The 15,104-nt window shown below is 51.3% G+C and overlaps 3 protein-coding genes across 3 annotated transcripts; all 3 read right to left on the bottom strand.

The window, feature by feature from the left end:
* Positions 1-691: 691 nt before the first annotated feature.
* Positions 692-4,000, bottom strand: BO85DRAFT_382618 (cystathionine beta-lyase STR3; the record flags this gene model as incomplete). Its single annotated transcript, XM_025656474.1, has 5 exons — positions 692-1,475; positions 1,575-1,719; positions 2,169-2,210; positions 2,661-3,708; positions 3,806-4,000. 5 exons carry the CDS (start codon positions 3,998-4,000, stop codon positions 692-694), a joined length of 2,214 nt encoding a protein of 737 aa, XP_025510883.1.
* Positions 4,001-4,697: 697 nt separating this feature from the next.
* On the bottom strand, positions 4,698-8,655 carry farA (CeGAL family transcription factor). The gene is made up of 10 exons (XM_025654281.1): positions 8,275-8,655; positions 8,054-8,078; positions 7,842-7,859; positions 7,581-7,702; positions 6,779-7,506; positions 6,641-6,713; positions 6,159-6,587; positions 5,924-6,106; positions 4,894-5,874; positions 4,698-4,814 (listed from the first exon to the last, which is right to left on the bottom strand). The coding sequence occupies exons 1-10, from the start codon at positions 8,403-8,405 to the stop codon at positions 4,766-4,768; spliced, it is 2,739 nt and encodes a 912-aa protein (XP_025510882.1). The 5' UTR covers positions 8,406-8,655; the 3' UTR covers positions 4,698-4,765.
* A 2,681-nt stretch (positions 8,656-11,336) lies between these two features.
* On the bottom strand, positions 11,337-14,990 carry BO85DRAFT_453617 (mannose-ethanolamine phosphotransferase MCD4). The gene is made up of 5 exons (XM_025661094.1): positions 13,049-14,990; positions 12,809-12,996; positions 12,609-12,750; positions 12,446-12,554; positions 11,337-12,360 (listed from the first exon to the last, which is right to left on the bottom strand). Exons 1-5 carry the CDS (start codon positions 14,786-14,788, stop codon positions 11,549-11,551), a joined length of 2,991 nt encoding a protein of 996 aa, XP_025510881.1. The 5' UTR covers positions 14,789-14,990; the 3' UTR covers positions 11,337-11,548.
* Positions 14,991-15,104: the final 114 nt, after the last annotated feature.

Below are 15,104 nucleotides of genomic sequence, written 5' to 3'. Positions count from 1 at the left end.
ATACCTCTTATCATAAAGCACCGTACATATCCTAGTACTACTTACCTAGTTGTACTAAAATGATCACTATTCGAAAATCCAGATGAATCATATACTAGTAACACATCTCATTTGATTCTGGGCTTCAATCCAATCCAATCCAATTCGATCCATCTAAAAACCACTAAGTTCCTTCCTCAATTGCCCAAATTTCGATCTGAATCAATCTAGATAGCCAGCCAAGCTATCAAACATATAACACAGACAAATCAAGTACATCTCATCTCATCTCATAATCATCCAAAACCAGACATTAGCTAGTACGTCAGATTCTCTAAATCTATAACCCGAACGAACTGAACATGGAACACGCACACATGGAACACCGATGATTCGAAAAGAATAAAGAATATAGGTATCAACGAAAAAGCGCCGGACCCGTGACTGACTCTATGAGTGGAGAGTAGAGTGTAGTATAGAAAAAGCAGACAGATATAATAGTCAAGCAGAACAAAACAGAGAAGAGCAGAGCAGAGCAGAGCACATGCCTCTTTGCTTCTGTCTATAAGTATATGTCACGTGTTGCATATATGCAACTGTAAGTAGCCCACTCCCCTAATGAAAGATCCAAGGATCATAAACTGGATCTTGTAAAAAAGGGGGGGAGGATATCATCATCAACGTCGTCGCAAACAAATGAAAAAGTAAGCGGTTAATTCTTGCCCTCCAAATACTCCATCAACGAAGCTCTCATCCGTACGTTTACCACACCACCCACACCATACGCCGGAACAATCTTGCCCATGCGCGCAAAGCAACTGGGGATATAGTCGCGTCTGATGCGCGAGGTGCGCTCACGCCATCCCAACCCGCCCGGCGGTTGCCGGTTATACAGATCCAATCCGAGCAGGTGCATAGGCGTACTCGCGAACTGCATCAGAGCCGGACAGGAAAATTGCGCGAGAGCGGATTTCATTCCGGGTGTGGAGGCGATGGAGTCTGGGATGGAGGGAGCGACAAGGGCGGGGATGTTGAAGGAGGCGAAGATGGTGATGCTGTCGCGGAGACAGAAGAGACCGTAGGAGATATTGGGGACTTTGGCGGCGCCGGAGGGGTGGCAGGAGGCTGGGGTGGATGTAGATGTAGCTCTGGAAGCGGGTTGTGGCGCTCCAGATGTCGCTGCAGGAGGAGAGGGTTTTGCACCGAAGATGCGCGCGAATCGGGCGTCCTTGTATACGCAAATACCCATGTTCACGGCGGTGGTGGTGAGGAATTTGGCGGTACCGGGAAAGACGGTCGAGAAGGGCTTATCGCGCACGGTGGAGGTGAAGGTGTCAATGGTGTTCGCGGTGAGGTAGGTGGATGTGTAGAGGGTGTAGATAAGGAGGAATGGGGTGCTGAGGAAGAAGCTCCCCGGTTGTGTGAACATGGAGCGGAAGCAGGATGTGATGGTCTGGCGGATGGGGACGCCCTTGGCTGCTTTTTCGATAATCGCGCTGGTTCAGAGAAGTTATCCCGTTAGATTTCCTTTCCTTATCTTTGTTTCTCTTCATATGGCATGAGGATGTATCGAGGGTAGTTTGTAGCTAGCATACCGATCAATGACGGTGATGACAGGACATGTCAAGGCACCTGCAGTCGCCGCACTGGCGACATCGACTCCCAGTCGCGCACCTAAACGGTTGGTATTCCAATCCGACGAGATGGACTGCTCCGTGATGGCGGACATGGGGAGAGGCGCTTCGGAGGAGAGCGCGTTCCGAGGCATGGTATAGTTTCACCGGTCGGGGATGCGATCAGAGAAGTGGTGAAAGAGACAAGCAAAAGGAAAGAAAAGACAGAAAAAACGAGCAAGTCTAGGGCCGAGATAGGATCGCCCGGGGTGAAAAAGAGAAGGAGGTTACAGCGACAGCTCGATTAACGTCATCCAGACCAGCGCAGGAGAAGACAATTGCCGGGGAGGGCGGATGAGTGAGATTGTCGGGGTTTGGGGATGGCGAACAGGTTCGCAGTCCAAAACGAGGGATTAAGGCACGGGAGCCCGACGGGATTACAGGTCCATTGCAAAAGAAAAAAAAGAGCTCGGAGTTTGTTAGTCTCGCGCCCGACATACATAAGTAAGAGCGAGTGAGCGAGAGATCAGATCCATCGCGACAGCGACTCATTATTTAATCGGTTTGCAGGCGGACGAGAAGTGTCCGGCCAATGATTGGTCCAGCTTTTGCAACGCCCTCGGGATTGCCTCCGATGCCGGCCGATCTTTCCGCCAAACTGCCGACGGATCCCTGGTTTTTGAGGCCATCACCATTCCCGGATAAACGGTTCCCTGCCATCCCCGGGATAAACGATCCACCGACAAGACAATATTACAATGTAGGATGTTGCAGATAATATAGTTGTTTCATTCCCCAAGAAGTTTTTACTACACTCATTATTTAATGCTCCAGAACGCCCAAATGATCGTCTCTTAAAATCGTGACCGTAGCACTCAATCAATGCCTCAATTACAGGAAGAACTTGCACAATCCATCAGTCGCGCGCGTGTTATGCATACGTAGCTTAGTTGGACGAGTTCGCCTGGAAGTCGTCCAGCGTGACATTGACAGCACCAGCTTGCACCAGCTGCATCCATTATTAGCTCAAAGTGATCAATCACCCCCATTTGAGAGAAAATGGCAAACTTACCGCCCGTCGCAAGTCATCAATAAGATCATCCGCATCTTCAATACCCACGCACAGCCGGATCAGATCCTCGGGCATGGCGCGCTCCCGTCTCGTCTTCTCATCGATACTGGCGTGGCTCATGCGGCATGGCATACTGATCAAACTGTTGACACAGCCAAAGCTGACACTGATGGCCCACAGCTTGGCACTCTCGACAATCCGCTCACTGACACCCACGTCACCAGTCTCGAACGAGAGCACGGCTCCCGATCCCCGAGCCATCGAGTGGTGCAGCTCATACTGCGGGTGCGACCGCAGACCAGGGTACCGCACCTTGAAGCCATGAGTTTCCAGGAAATCAGCAATGCGCTGGGCATTGCTCTGCTGCTGATCCATCCGAACCTTGAGCGTCTTCACTCCACGCAGCAGCAGCCATGAGTCGAAAGGCGACAGACCGCAGCCGGAGGCGTTGATTGTGAAGTAGAGGCGTTCGCCGAGAGACAGGTCGTTGACGGCGAGCACACCCGCCATAAGGTCATGGTGACCGGAAAGGTACTTGGTACCACTCTCGTACACAATATCGGCACCGAGTTCGAGAGGGTTCAGCAGAAGAGGCGACATCATGGTGTTGTCGACCGAAACGACGCAGTTAGGGTTCGCTTCGTGGGCAGCGGCAGCAATCTGAGGAATATCCACGATCTTGATGAGTGGGTTGGTCGGCGTCTCCAGCAGGACCATCGCCGTCTTCGAGGTCAGAACCTCGCGCACTTTTTCCGGCACCGTAGTATCAACATGGTGGACGATGATGCCACCGTTCGTGGACAGGTACTTCAGAAGACGGTTGGTGCCACCGTAGAGGTCATCACCGGTCACAACTTCGTCGCCAGGACGAAGCAGGCGGGTAATCACATCCAATGCAGCCATACCAGAGGATACGACGAGCGCCCGCTGGGCGGACATGATCTTGGCGAGATGACGCTCCAAATGTGTCCGGGTCGGGTTTCCGGAGCGAGTGTAATCATATTCGCCGCCTCCACCACCGGAGGTCTGTTTGAATGTAGCGCTCTACAAAAGCATCAATTAGCCCTATCCTCCCGCTCGACTCATGTCCTGTCATGGTTGACCCCCGGGAAATGAGGCATCACGGGGAATTAATCTGTACCTGGTAGATCGGAACGCTGCTAGCATTGTACTGGTCATTTCCCTCCGTATATACAAGCTCCGTGGCAATGTTATAGCGACGGCCACCATGGGGGCTCGAAGGGGCGGGGGAGGGAGGCAGGTCGTGACCCTCGAGGTCAACCCGAGGGAAAGCCTTCTTCACCGCGGCATCACTACTTGATCCTGCGGCCGACATCGCTGCGGGGACGGAACAGCGGGGAGATGAGCAAGGGCGAGAGAAAGGGGTCGGAAAGAAGGGAGAGTCACCACCGGATATGACAACAGGTGGGATTGGACAAAAAAGAGATGACAATGGCAAAAAGCAGAATGAAATTGCCAAAGAATGATGGGATAACAGGAGATTCTGGTATGGAAAAGGCGAAATTATTATCTTCCCCAGAAGAGTCATCCCCCGGGAGTAGTCAGCATCGACGGTTGCCCGAGTCGGTAAAGCTGGCCCCAGATCCCGCGTCTTGTCATTGGCTGAACCGCCCGCCCTGCGATGTCGTCATCCGCTAGGCCCAAGCGGGAACAGTCTCGTTGCTGACTCATATACAGCCTGAGGCAGACATCGAGCCAACAACTAATAATCACCTGTTACGTATAGAGAGAATTTTACATTCCAACTGAATTATTCCATCAGAAGTTTACTTGCAATTTTCATTGCATCATTTCGGCTCTACCACTAAAAGTCATTATACACATGAATGTAAGGCACATCCTCCAGTTGCGCCTGATCCCACCGCCCACCGTCAAGAATGACACTCATCCACATCTCCAACAACCGGGGAGATCTGGACATAAGGCTCGCTGTACTGAAATATAAAACACAATATACCCTTCGGAATTCCGAGGGACTAGCTGGACAGCATATGGATGATTAGACCACTATGACCGTATATCAATCAAACAACCACCCATGCCATATCAAATATAGAAAGCGCTATAGACACAACGCCGCTTAGGTCGCCAGATCGCCGAAACTACCGTTAATGCCGAAAAATTGGAACCTGAGAGAGTCATGAGTTAGTATACTTGCAGTCACATTTCTTGTTGAGGCCCTGCTCTGAGCCACCATGACCAACTTACCAGTCCTCCACATTGAGTGTGGTGGGAGCTGTCGGGCCGCTCCTTGAGCTACTGCTCCAATTGTCATCCTGACTCGCGGCGTCCATAGGCGCTCCGCCCAGCGTCGCGTCCATATTCTGCATTGGCCAAGCCTGCTGGCTTTCTATCCCAAACACCTGCTGTGAATGCTGGCCTGGCAGGCCCATTCCAGGGGTTAGAGTCGACATGACTTCCGGGCTGCCCTGAGCGGCGGATATACTACCACGTCCTGGTATTTGCTGCGGCATCATCGTCCGTTGGTCCATGCTTTGAGCTTGTAGCTGAGACTGCATCTGCAGTTGCGGGTCGACCGTGTTCGGTTGGGGCGATGTCAATTCTGGGAAGAACGTCGTGCCGTCAGGGAACAACTGATCCGGTTGGAAGTTCTCCCACAGTGATGGGGAAAGATTGGGTGATGTACGCGTAACAAGGAATAGATCCGGGGGCGTGGCAGGCAAGGAGTATTGATTGAAAGGAGTCGTCGGGCGCGTATTACCGCGCGAGGTACCCGGCTGCCCGGGAGCTGGAGGGGAGCCTTGTGGCAGGTTCAGACCCGGAGGCTGCATCTCTCTCGAGGGCGTGACTGCAGGCGTTTGGGGACGAGATCGCTCGTAAGATACCGGTGGCGTGGGCCCTCCGCCATTCGGTAGGCCAAATTCCATCTCGTCGAACTTGCGCTTGGGGGGTTCGGGCTTCTTCGCAGGCGGCTGCTGAGCAGCCTCGGGCCGTACCCGCTGATGTCTCTTGCCTGCAGCTTTCTGAAGGCGCTCTTCTAGGACCTTGTTCCCGAGAATGGACTCAAATAGCGTATGCACCATCTTGGCTACGAGCCAGACCTTAGACACATCCTTGAGGGCTTGCATACAGATGTTAATCCGTTCCTGGCAGGTGGCCACAATTGAGGGAACGGAAGATCGCATTTGATAAACATGCATGATCAGGGCCGAGAACAGGCTGTAGACACTATACAGGAGTTAGTAGATGTCAACATATGGTCGATGCAGGAACTCACATAAAGGCAGGCGCATATCTGATCTCGCTGTGATTGTGGAGGTTCTCAACAATTGAAGTGATCATTCCAGCAGCCTGGAACGCAATGGTTCGCGAAGGGTAGGCCATCTCTTCTACGCGGTAGTTGCTTGAAACGGAAGACGCAGGCGGCATATGGGCTCGATGCAGGAGACAAAGTGTGGTGCTTGACCTAGTTAGTTTCGAGACCGAACAAACTCCCTTATCGCATGACTCACTAGTAGTTGGCATGGAGAAGAGCAGCCCAGAAGTGATGCCGTTGCCGTTGCCAGCACACCTCCTTCGGGCAGTTTTGGAGCCAATCTGCCAATGCCATGTCGGAGTGGGTGAGATCCATAGCGTTCATCCGTCTTGATTTCGAGGCCACGGAATACTGCTGGGAGAGGACCAAACCCATGATTTCGCAGAGCTTGACATATTGAAGGAAAAACTGCACGTGCACCGGGTCTGGCGAATACTCCGCCGCGATGTCGATCTCATCTTCAATGAAGTCGTCTTCCGTCAACATCCCGACGTCCGAATCGTCAGTATTGATACCGATAGGCCGGCCGAGCGCGACAGCCACTGATCGGTCCCTTGTGAACAGGGTCCACCAGATGCGTTTCCACAGCCTCTTATCCGGCTTGGTAAGTTGAGACGATTCCACACTGTAGTGTCGTTAATAAATGTGCATTAAGGGACAAGTCAGCCTTGTGCATACCTTCGATGCATACCCGAACCCTGAGCCACGACCGTGGCCACCCTGGTCCAGTAGAAGACATTCTTCGTAACATCTAAAGCAGGTTAGCACATATACCCAAGGAGTTCAAGGACGATTAGCATAAGCCACTATCCATACCTTCAGGTCCTTCCCAGTACCAGCCTAGAAGAACCAGCGCTTGGACAATAGTGACGCGGTCATCCTCGTAATTAGCATCGTATAGTGCCTTTGCCCTCTTATAGAACGTCATGGCAGCTGGCGTAGTAGAGCCGTTGGCGTCCATCAATTGCGGATTGGTGCAGACCCTCGAACCAGCCAGAAGTATGGCTTGGAGAAGAAGTAAAGACGGGGGGTTCTTTGGATCACGATACTGTCGCATGAAGCGGCTGCGATTGACGATGGGCACAACGGGGGCCACCCATTTAAAGTAGGCCTCAACCAGCTCATCACACAGTGGCTTTGGAGGCAGCAGGAAGGCGCCACGTTGGTGCAGAATATCCAACTCCAAACTATCCAGATCCGTCAACCGAGCAGGCGTGCCGCCCATGTTCGGGGGTAGAGGGTAGTGTACGACATCGGTGGTGCCATGGCGGTCCTGGACGAGCAGCGACAGGTTTGACGACTCTCCAAGATATGCCACCCTCCCCGCTTCCTTTATCGGGGCGCGCGCAAATTTAGGCTTCATAAATTGAGCATACATCGAATTGTGGGAAGCCTGTTGAGCGGCCTGCGATTCGGTGAGGCTAGTGACCGGCATACCGTCGACAGCCATCCGACTCCTCTGATAGCCAAAGGCATCCTTCCCGCTTTCGACTGGTAGTGGCTCGGGTTTGCTCGGCGGCGATTTCGGTTCGGCTTCCTCACCTCTAGTAAACAAGAAACGAAGCATCATGGTCAATATAGTTCGACACCGACGATGGGATGGAAGACCGAGACATACCCGCTTGTTTCCTTTGACTTGGTTTGGTTCTTCTTGCGTTTCGGCGTAGGGATCTTGCACTCGATCGAAAAGGCCACGCAGTTGGTGCATGGCACCCCTAGACTGGCAGCATCGCAGCGAACCTACCCATGGAGTGGCGTGATTAGCGAGCTTGTTCGGCCGTCCACGATCACAAGGCGCAGGCCAGGCACGGGCAGGACTGGGACCATCCATCCGAGTGGGGACAGGTGGTAACACGGAGGAAAAGGGGTATAGACTCACTTTTCGAGCATGGCATGTCTTCACAAGCGCAAGAGAATAACATGTTAGCCAAACAAAAGTCCTATAGATCGAGATGTGGTTGCATTGTCTTTGTCCTTGCGCGCGGCGCATTACCTGCGACCGGCGAGTAAGGAGCAAAAGCAAGCTGGGATCTGAGCCGAGGTGCCGAGGCTCAACAGCACAAACGCGACCTCGCAGGAAGCAAGACGTACCTCACAAGCACGCGACGCACGTTGTCTATTGGGAGAAAAGCGATTAGATAAAAAAGATTAGCTTCTATAAGATCTCGACCAAATTTGAATCTATATTTCACGTCCTGTAGTCCCCCCGCTCGGATTCTGGGAGTTCTGCGCCAGGCAGTCTGGCTTCATCACTTACAGCCCCGCGAGCGCAAACGGGCAAAAAAGCAATCACCACAACGGTCAACACTCACCTTCTGAAACTCATATGTCCGTTTGGTCCCGTGCGCACAGTAATACCTGAAGTGCCCGTTGAGCCCGCTGTACTTGGGGCTGGGCTGGTTTTGGAAGCTGATGGATCTGTCTGGTTTTCGGTCGTGCTCATGGCCACCAGGTATCCATCCAGAGACTTTGCGACAAAGAAATGGTCTGGAGCGACGAGGGCCAAGGGGGGGTAGGTAAACGACTCGAGGTTTTGGGAATTAAGTTTGTGTGGTCGAGGCTCGAAAACGAGTAAAGTGAAAGAATAAAGAAAAAAAGGGAACAATACGTCAAAAGGGAAAGAAAGGGAAAAACGAGAAAGGGGAAAAGAGAATCGAAGGAGGACCAAGGTTCAAGTATGGATAATATGGAGAAGTAAAGTAGGCAGTGTGGTGACCGATATTTTGCTTTTTTTGCTGGGTGTTTGGGGATTCTTTTGATGAACCGCTTACTGGCCAGGCAGATGAACTTGAAGGAACGGAACGGAACAGGTAAAGCACCAAGCTAGAAAGACGGGGAGCAGCAGGAAGAGGGGAGGGAGGATTTGGCGCCACCCGACCGACCGATGGATGCGATCGATGGAGCCTGGTGGAAGGCTGAGGTCACAGGGGAGAAAGAGAGGCAATGTGGAGGGGCAGAGGGGAGAAAACTTCCCGGGAAATACTGGGCTCAAAAGAGAAGGTAATGGATGATGACTCCAGGAACCAGTGCCTGATGGAGAGAGATAATCACTAAAGTTGTGTTGCGACAAGGAAAAGTAGTAAGTACTAGTAGACTAGTAAACGAACTGAAACTAACTCAATGGCAACGGGCGGGAGTATCCCACCTCCCCAGAAAGCAAGTAGCAGTAGCAAGCAGCAGCAGTAGCAAGCAGCAAGCAACGGTTCAAGCGTCTTTTTCCTACTGGCCCTGCAGGGTGGCGTCAGAAAGTCTTAGACCTGAAAGTATGGTTTTGCTGGGGCCCACGAACAACCAGTCACGGTGTTGGTTCAAGAGTTCAGTTGTTTGGGACGTACCTCGACCGACCTAACTAAGTAAAGGGGAAGAGGACTGAGGAGGGGGAAAAGAAAGAATTATGAATAATGAACGAATTAGTCGGACTGTGGAGAAAGCTGCTTAGTATTGCTTCGTTCCCTGTCGCCGGACCAGAAATTACGGTCGGGCTAAGGCTCTTAGGGGGGATCCAGCCAGGGTCCATCCGGATGGTCATTCGACTTTTAGTCAGTCTAGCTGCTATTTTCAGTTCTTGTAGACCCGGTTCAGGTACAACCCAAGTATCTACCTTGGGGGAGGGGACATATATTCCCCCCTGATGGGTAGATGGTAACTCGCCAGAATGAGATGCGGATATATGGAAGTTGAATGGAATCTAGGCAGTACTTAGCTTAACTCCGATACTATCATGAGACCATGACAGGGACAGATGATACTCGTTGCTTTTACAGGGGAAATCCTGCCACCATGATCTGGCGATTTAAACCCGGAAGGGCTAAGTACTTACAACTGGCTGGGGATCCCCCAGAGCATCAGAGTACTACTACTAACTACTACTTAAGTACGCAAAACTCAAATTACTAGTAGGCTCTTTGAGATGGAAAATATCAGGCATTGCGATGAGCTAGTAGCTGCGAGCTATGACAGAACCCCCTTCTGCAGCATATGCATATTGATACATATATTTCTTAAGTTAACATCTCACGAAACCACTGTAAAGTAGAAAAAACAACACACAAGTCGGGTGGGATGGGATGGAAATGTCGGCACAACTTCCCACTCCTGCATTTGCCCGTGGATTTTAAGCTTCTTTCTTACGTTTCTTTTTCCAACTCCACTTAAGGTGGAGTCTGGGCCGTTTTTCTTTCTGCTTCTTCAGTACAATGTCGGTTATGCCCGCTTATGCAGCATGTACGGAAACAAAAGAAAGTCAGAACAAGAAACAGTCATAGTTAATAAATCATGGATAGAATCATTAGTCGAGTGTCAGAAAAAAAGCCATCGAGTAACTAACTAGCAAAAAAAGGTGTGAAAAGAACCATTGTGTCTGATGATTCTAGCCCACCTATACATTAATGACTATCTTCTTCCCCTAAAATCATTCTTACCTACCAGTTTTTGGGTCCGACTCTCAGTCTGGCCGCAAATCTTGGTTTTAATTCCCGTCGTGCTAAATATGGCGACCGATCCCCCATCCAACTTATCACCAGATTCACACAAGAACACAACCCTGTCAAATCCCAAACGCGAAACGAGCCTTACTCGCTAAGCGACGAGCTCTACAATCACAATGAGGGATTAATCAACAGAACCAATTCCTTGGCTTCAAGAAACACACACACAGCACAGGAACAAGTAAGTACCCTAGATTGCGTGTATATCTTCAGCTTAATGCAGGAGCAAATCCCCAGATCAAACCAATGGGAACCCCAACACCCCATCCTTCGCAATCTATACCCTTTTGGGCACAAAGTAACAAAAAAGAAAAGAAATCTCGGGGTCTAATCAATATGTGTCAAAAGGTAAGTTAGTTAACCTCCCCGCTCGCATATCCCGACGTCACCGGAGGCTACGGCACTAGTAGTAGTGTAGTACTACTTACTTCCGATCCTGCGTGTGCCTGACTTCTCTCTCTTTTTTTTTTTTTTTTTTTCCTCGTCTGCCTTGCGGGAATGGCGCGGGCTTTCCCCGCAACCCAGCCATCAGCATGCAGGGGGGAAATGGATAACTCGGCGGTGTGTGTGGATGTCCACGGAGCGATCTTAGCTTTGGCCCCCTCCCCAGAGCGGATCTGGACAGTAAGCCTGGCGACTCGGGGAGAGAGAGAGGGAAGGGAAAAAGCTTAGTGGCGTCATCTGTTAGGTCTGTTAGTGGTAGTTAGTCTAGCTTGTGAAACCTCGGCTGATGCTTTATCCTATCTATCCATCTACGTATCGATCGATCTATTTATGTCCGAATCGGGATATCCCCGGCGCGTGTTCGCCGCAATGGGGAATACGCTAACAGTGCAGGAAGAAGCAATTATTCAGCTAGACATTAATGCGGAGAGGGATATTTCGGCCGGAGCGGATTTTATTTGGAGGACGTTGCAAGGAACGACGCACGAAGCTGGTATCCAACGATTATGGTAAGGTTCGCGCTATCGGGCGCGTTCGCCTCGTCGGCTGTAGTGTGTATATTAAATCCAAATGCACGTATCTGACTATACTATCACACATGTACAAAATCATTACAACTCCGAGGTGGAGCTTAAGTTGCGCTGCGTCTTCACTTCTATTGGGTCTTGCGATGCTTTTTCTTGTCGACCATCGCAGTGCCATTCGTCTCTGTGGATCCGTTGACTGCGTCAATGGCGGTGCTTCGGGGACCAATGTCCACTCCACTGATCATCACCTCGCTGAGAAACTCCAGCACAGCTACAAATGTGCACAGAAAGCTGGCAATGCAGAAGTGGCTGATGGTCGTGCCAATGTCCAACCAGGAGCCCTCGTCGCGCACCATATAGAAGAAGTTCAGCGTCATGATATCCGAGATCGACATCACCACCATGAACAGAGCGCTGGGCGCGACCTCCAGTCGGCGGTTCAGAATGCCCAGGTTAGCACTGATGATGGCGAAAGGGATGAGGATCTTCAGAATCAGCAGGGCGCCCTGACTGAATGGGCTGAAGACCGGAATGAGCCGGACAACACTCTCCAAGGAGAATGAGGAGATCGAGGCGATATTGCCCGTGCTGAAGAAGGCTGATTGAAGCAGGAAAAAGAAGAAGAGCGCCACCCGTGCATCTGACACGCTGAGGGTCCGGTAGCGGTAAGCATGGCCTTCGACAACTGCTGTTGCGTCGGTGCCTGGCTTCTTAGAATCCACAGTGCCGTTGCTTGCCGCTGCGGTGTAGACATGAATAGCGTGCTCTAACCGTACCCAGGTTGCAAGAGTCAGGCAAAAGACGAAGTAAAAGAGCCCCTCGTACGAAATGGTAAGGATGATGAAGGATGGAGAGAAGGTGAGGAAAAGGACCATCAAGCGATGCAGGTAATGCCTATTGGGATACAGGCGGTAGAGGAAGGGAAGTAGCAGTGAGGTAACTGATTGAGTATGTTAGCCTGCGAAACAACTTAGAGGATAGGGAGTAGTTGTGCTGTGCAGTCTCCCTTGATATTGACAACTCACCCAGAACGAACCAACCGACGACTTGGTTACCAAATGGAAGACCTTCTTTAGCTTGAAGAGACATTGCACTAGATCTCGTAACTATCAATGCAAGCATGACCATGCCCAGCTATTCAGAATTAGCCAACAGTAACCGTGGAGTAGTAAAGGGAGCTGTGCATACCTGCATGCCCATGATGGTGCGCGAACCACAGCTGGGAAGAGTGATGGATGACTGCGCTGGGTGTGCTTTTCTCCCCAAGATGCGGTTCTCAAAAAGTAGGTATAACAGGCCGGTGAAGAACATTAACAGGCCACCCCAGGTTCTGCAAAATGTAATCAGCCAAGGTCGACAAGTTGGCAAGACGCTCAGTATATACATACATTGTGCCTATCTCTTCGACCTTGTTTGCCGGTAGCAAAGTGAAAGTGCTCATTAGAAGACAACCCACAAACCATGAAAGGGACAGCAGTGCATGCTTCTTCACGAATCCTGCTCCGTAGCAAAGGGGCCAAAAAGCGCCCAGGATAAAGCACACAGTAAAGATTTCGCGATGGAAGTAGGATTGCACCTGTAGACACTTATTAGCTGACACTCCAAGCTGCATGGGTAAGGTGACTTACCAAAGCCTCCAATATACCCACGAAGGCCAACAACTGAAATACAAACGCGACATAGCCACTTGCGGAGTGAACATGACCCATAAGGATGTCGCGGCCAGCAAGGAGAGCCTTTCGTCGGGCGAATACCTCTTCCCAGAAGAACACCGGGAAGAAACCGTAGAGATAATACCTCCAAGAGGAGTGCTGAACGAAAAAGACAGAGAAGAGCGCAACAAGAATTGACGAGAAGAACGAAGTGCTGAACGCCGTTCGGTCAGAGTCTGAGGTCCCATGAAGGACATGCAAGTCGATAACCGTAGTCAGAGCATAGGCTATCCAGCCCAGGTATCCCAGCGTGACGATGGTTCTGAGGAATAGCCAGTCGTATGTCTGTAAGTAGCGCAAGCCCTCCAAGGCATTTGCCAGTAAAGCGGACGACATTGCAATGGACTCGTCATAGGAGCCGCTTGTTATCTTGGACTTTATTTCCTCGAGGTGTTCATCAACAGAGGTTCGGCCGTGATCAGCTAGTGGCTCAAAGGGCCTGTACCGAAGCAGGGCTGCCTTTTTCTGTTCCTCCTTCACACGGTACATCTCCAAGACCTCCTGAGTGTTGGCCAACGCGGCCAGTGCCTTGTCCTTCGGACTAGCGTCCAGATATTGCAGCGGTAGCTGACCAACAGAATTAGTAGGAAAGTCGAGCCCAGTCAGGTATGCCATAAGGGCCGCCACATCAGCCTGTGCGACATCATTTCGCTGAATGCCGTCAAAGCCCCAATCGGACGACACGCCATCCTCGTGCCCAGTAAGTGTCCCTTCCTGCGAGTATCGAGGTCCGGCTACACCGGAACCCCATACAACAAGTGGCGTCCTAGTATTGTCCGGATGACCGTCTCCATGACTGCCCCAGTCGCTCATTCCATGGTCAGCTGTGAAAACGAAGGCGGTTTCATCATCCCCGTAAAATTCCTCCACCAAGTTGGTTATTTCCTGCACACCTCTGTCCACCAACTTGATATTACGAAGATATTCCTTCGAGTATGGGCGACTGAAATGACCGGTAGTATCAAGTCCAAGAAGATGGAGAAAGAAGACCACCTTGTCCTCGCGCAGTTTCGCATCCAGCTCAGGATCAGTTTTGGCGGAAGCGAACAGATCTTTCACCTTCTCAAATACCCAGGTGTCAAGCCGTGTAGCGTCGGACGAGAAGTCTTCCTCCTCTTCGCCGTATGTATCCGCATCCACCCTCCCGGGGACTGCGCCTTCCTGGAACATCAGAAGAATATCCGGACTGCCCCAGCTCCATGTATGCCGACTGCGATTGAAGACACTGTCGAAGTTCACCGGGTTCAGCTTCCATCCCGTGGTAACCGCCGACACATCCTCATATAACCCCGCGATAAGCGCAACGTGGCCGGGTCGCGACTCCGTAGGAACTCGAGTATGGGAGATTCCGAAAGTGCCATGGGAAAGCACACGCGAGCGAATAAAGGGGGCCAAGTAAACAGGATCCGCATCTTCTCCGGTGGTATCATCGGGATCGGGCAATGCTTGGAAGGCCTTATCAGCGCGCAGGCCATCGGCGACAAATAGGACGAGACGTTTTGCGGGGGCAGCAGCATCGGGTTCTCGTTCCACGCGGAACGAGCTCATGCCACTAACGATCGGACTGACGAAATAAATGTCGAAGATGGAATAGGCGTAAATTAGGTGGAATACCACCGCGAGGGTGAGGAACCCTACGCGGCCAAGTCGCGCCATGATTTCCGATATAGGAGACCCGGGCAGGGACAAGACAAATTAAGGGAGGGAAATGGAGACCGCAAAACGAATGCAAACCATTAGAAAGAGGAATAGATACAAAGAAGAAGAATGAAGCAAAAGGAATTTAAGAACGGCGAATGAGGCCGATGCAATTGCTTCCTCGCATCGAGCTCAAGAGAGAACGAGCAGATAAAGTGCAAAAGAACAAATGGGATGATGGCAGCTCAGCTCAGCACTTTTCCGCGTGCCTGAATTGGGGAACTTGGGGAAGGGACCCGCCACCAATCGGGGTCCTCCAATTGGACACGGACAG

This window comes from Aspergillus piperis (genome assembly GCF_003184755.1).
Source record: "Aspergillus piperis CBS 112811 unplaced genomic scaffold BO85scaffold_27, whole genome shotgun sequence".
In the NCBI taxonomy this organism is placed as follows: Eukaryota; Fungi; Ascomycota; class Eurotiomycetes; order Eurotiales; family Aspergillaceae; genus Aspergillus; species Aspergillus piperis.
The sequence above is the reverse complement of the archived record's forward strand: the minus strand, read 5'-3'. Positions and strand labels throughout refer to the sequence as shown.

Coding starts and splice junctions, on each gene's coding strand:
- BO85DRAFT_453617 (XM_025661094.1), bottom strand. CDS start 14,788: ATGGCGCGACTTGGCCGCGTAGGGTTCCTCACCCTCGCGGTGGTATTC. Junction 12,997..13,048: donor TGGGTATATTGGAGGCTTTG/GTAAGTCACCTT, acceptor AAGTGTCTACAG/GTGCAATCCTACTTCCATCG. Junction 12,555..12,608: donor GCACCATCATGGGCATGCAG/GTATGCACAGCT, acceptor AATTCTGAATAG/CTGGGCATGGTCATGCTTGC.
- farA (XM_025654281.1), bottom strand. CDS start 8,405: ATGAGCACGACCGAAAACCAGACAGATCCATCAGCTTCCAAAACCAGC. Junction 7,507..7,580: donor AAGTCAAAGGAAACAAGCGG/GTATGTCTCGGT, acceptor CTTGTTTACTAG/AGGTGAGGAAGCCGAACCGA. Junction 6,588..6,640: donor GGTTCGGGTATGCATCGAAG/GTATGCACAAGG, acceptor ACGACACTACAG/TGTGGAATCGTCTCAACTTA.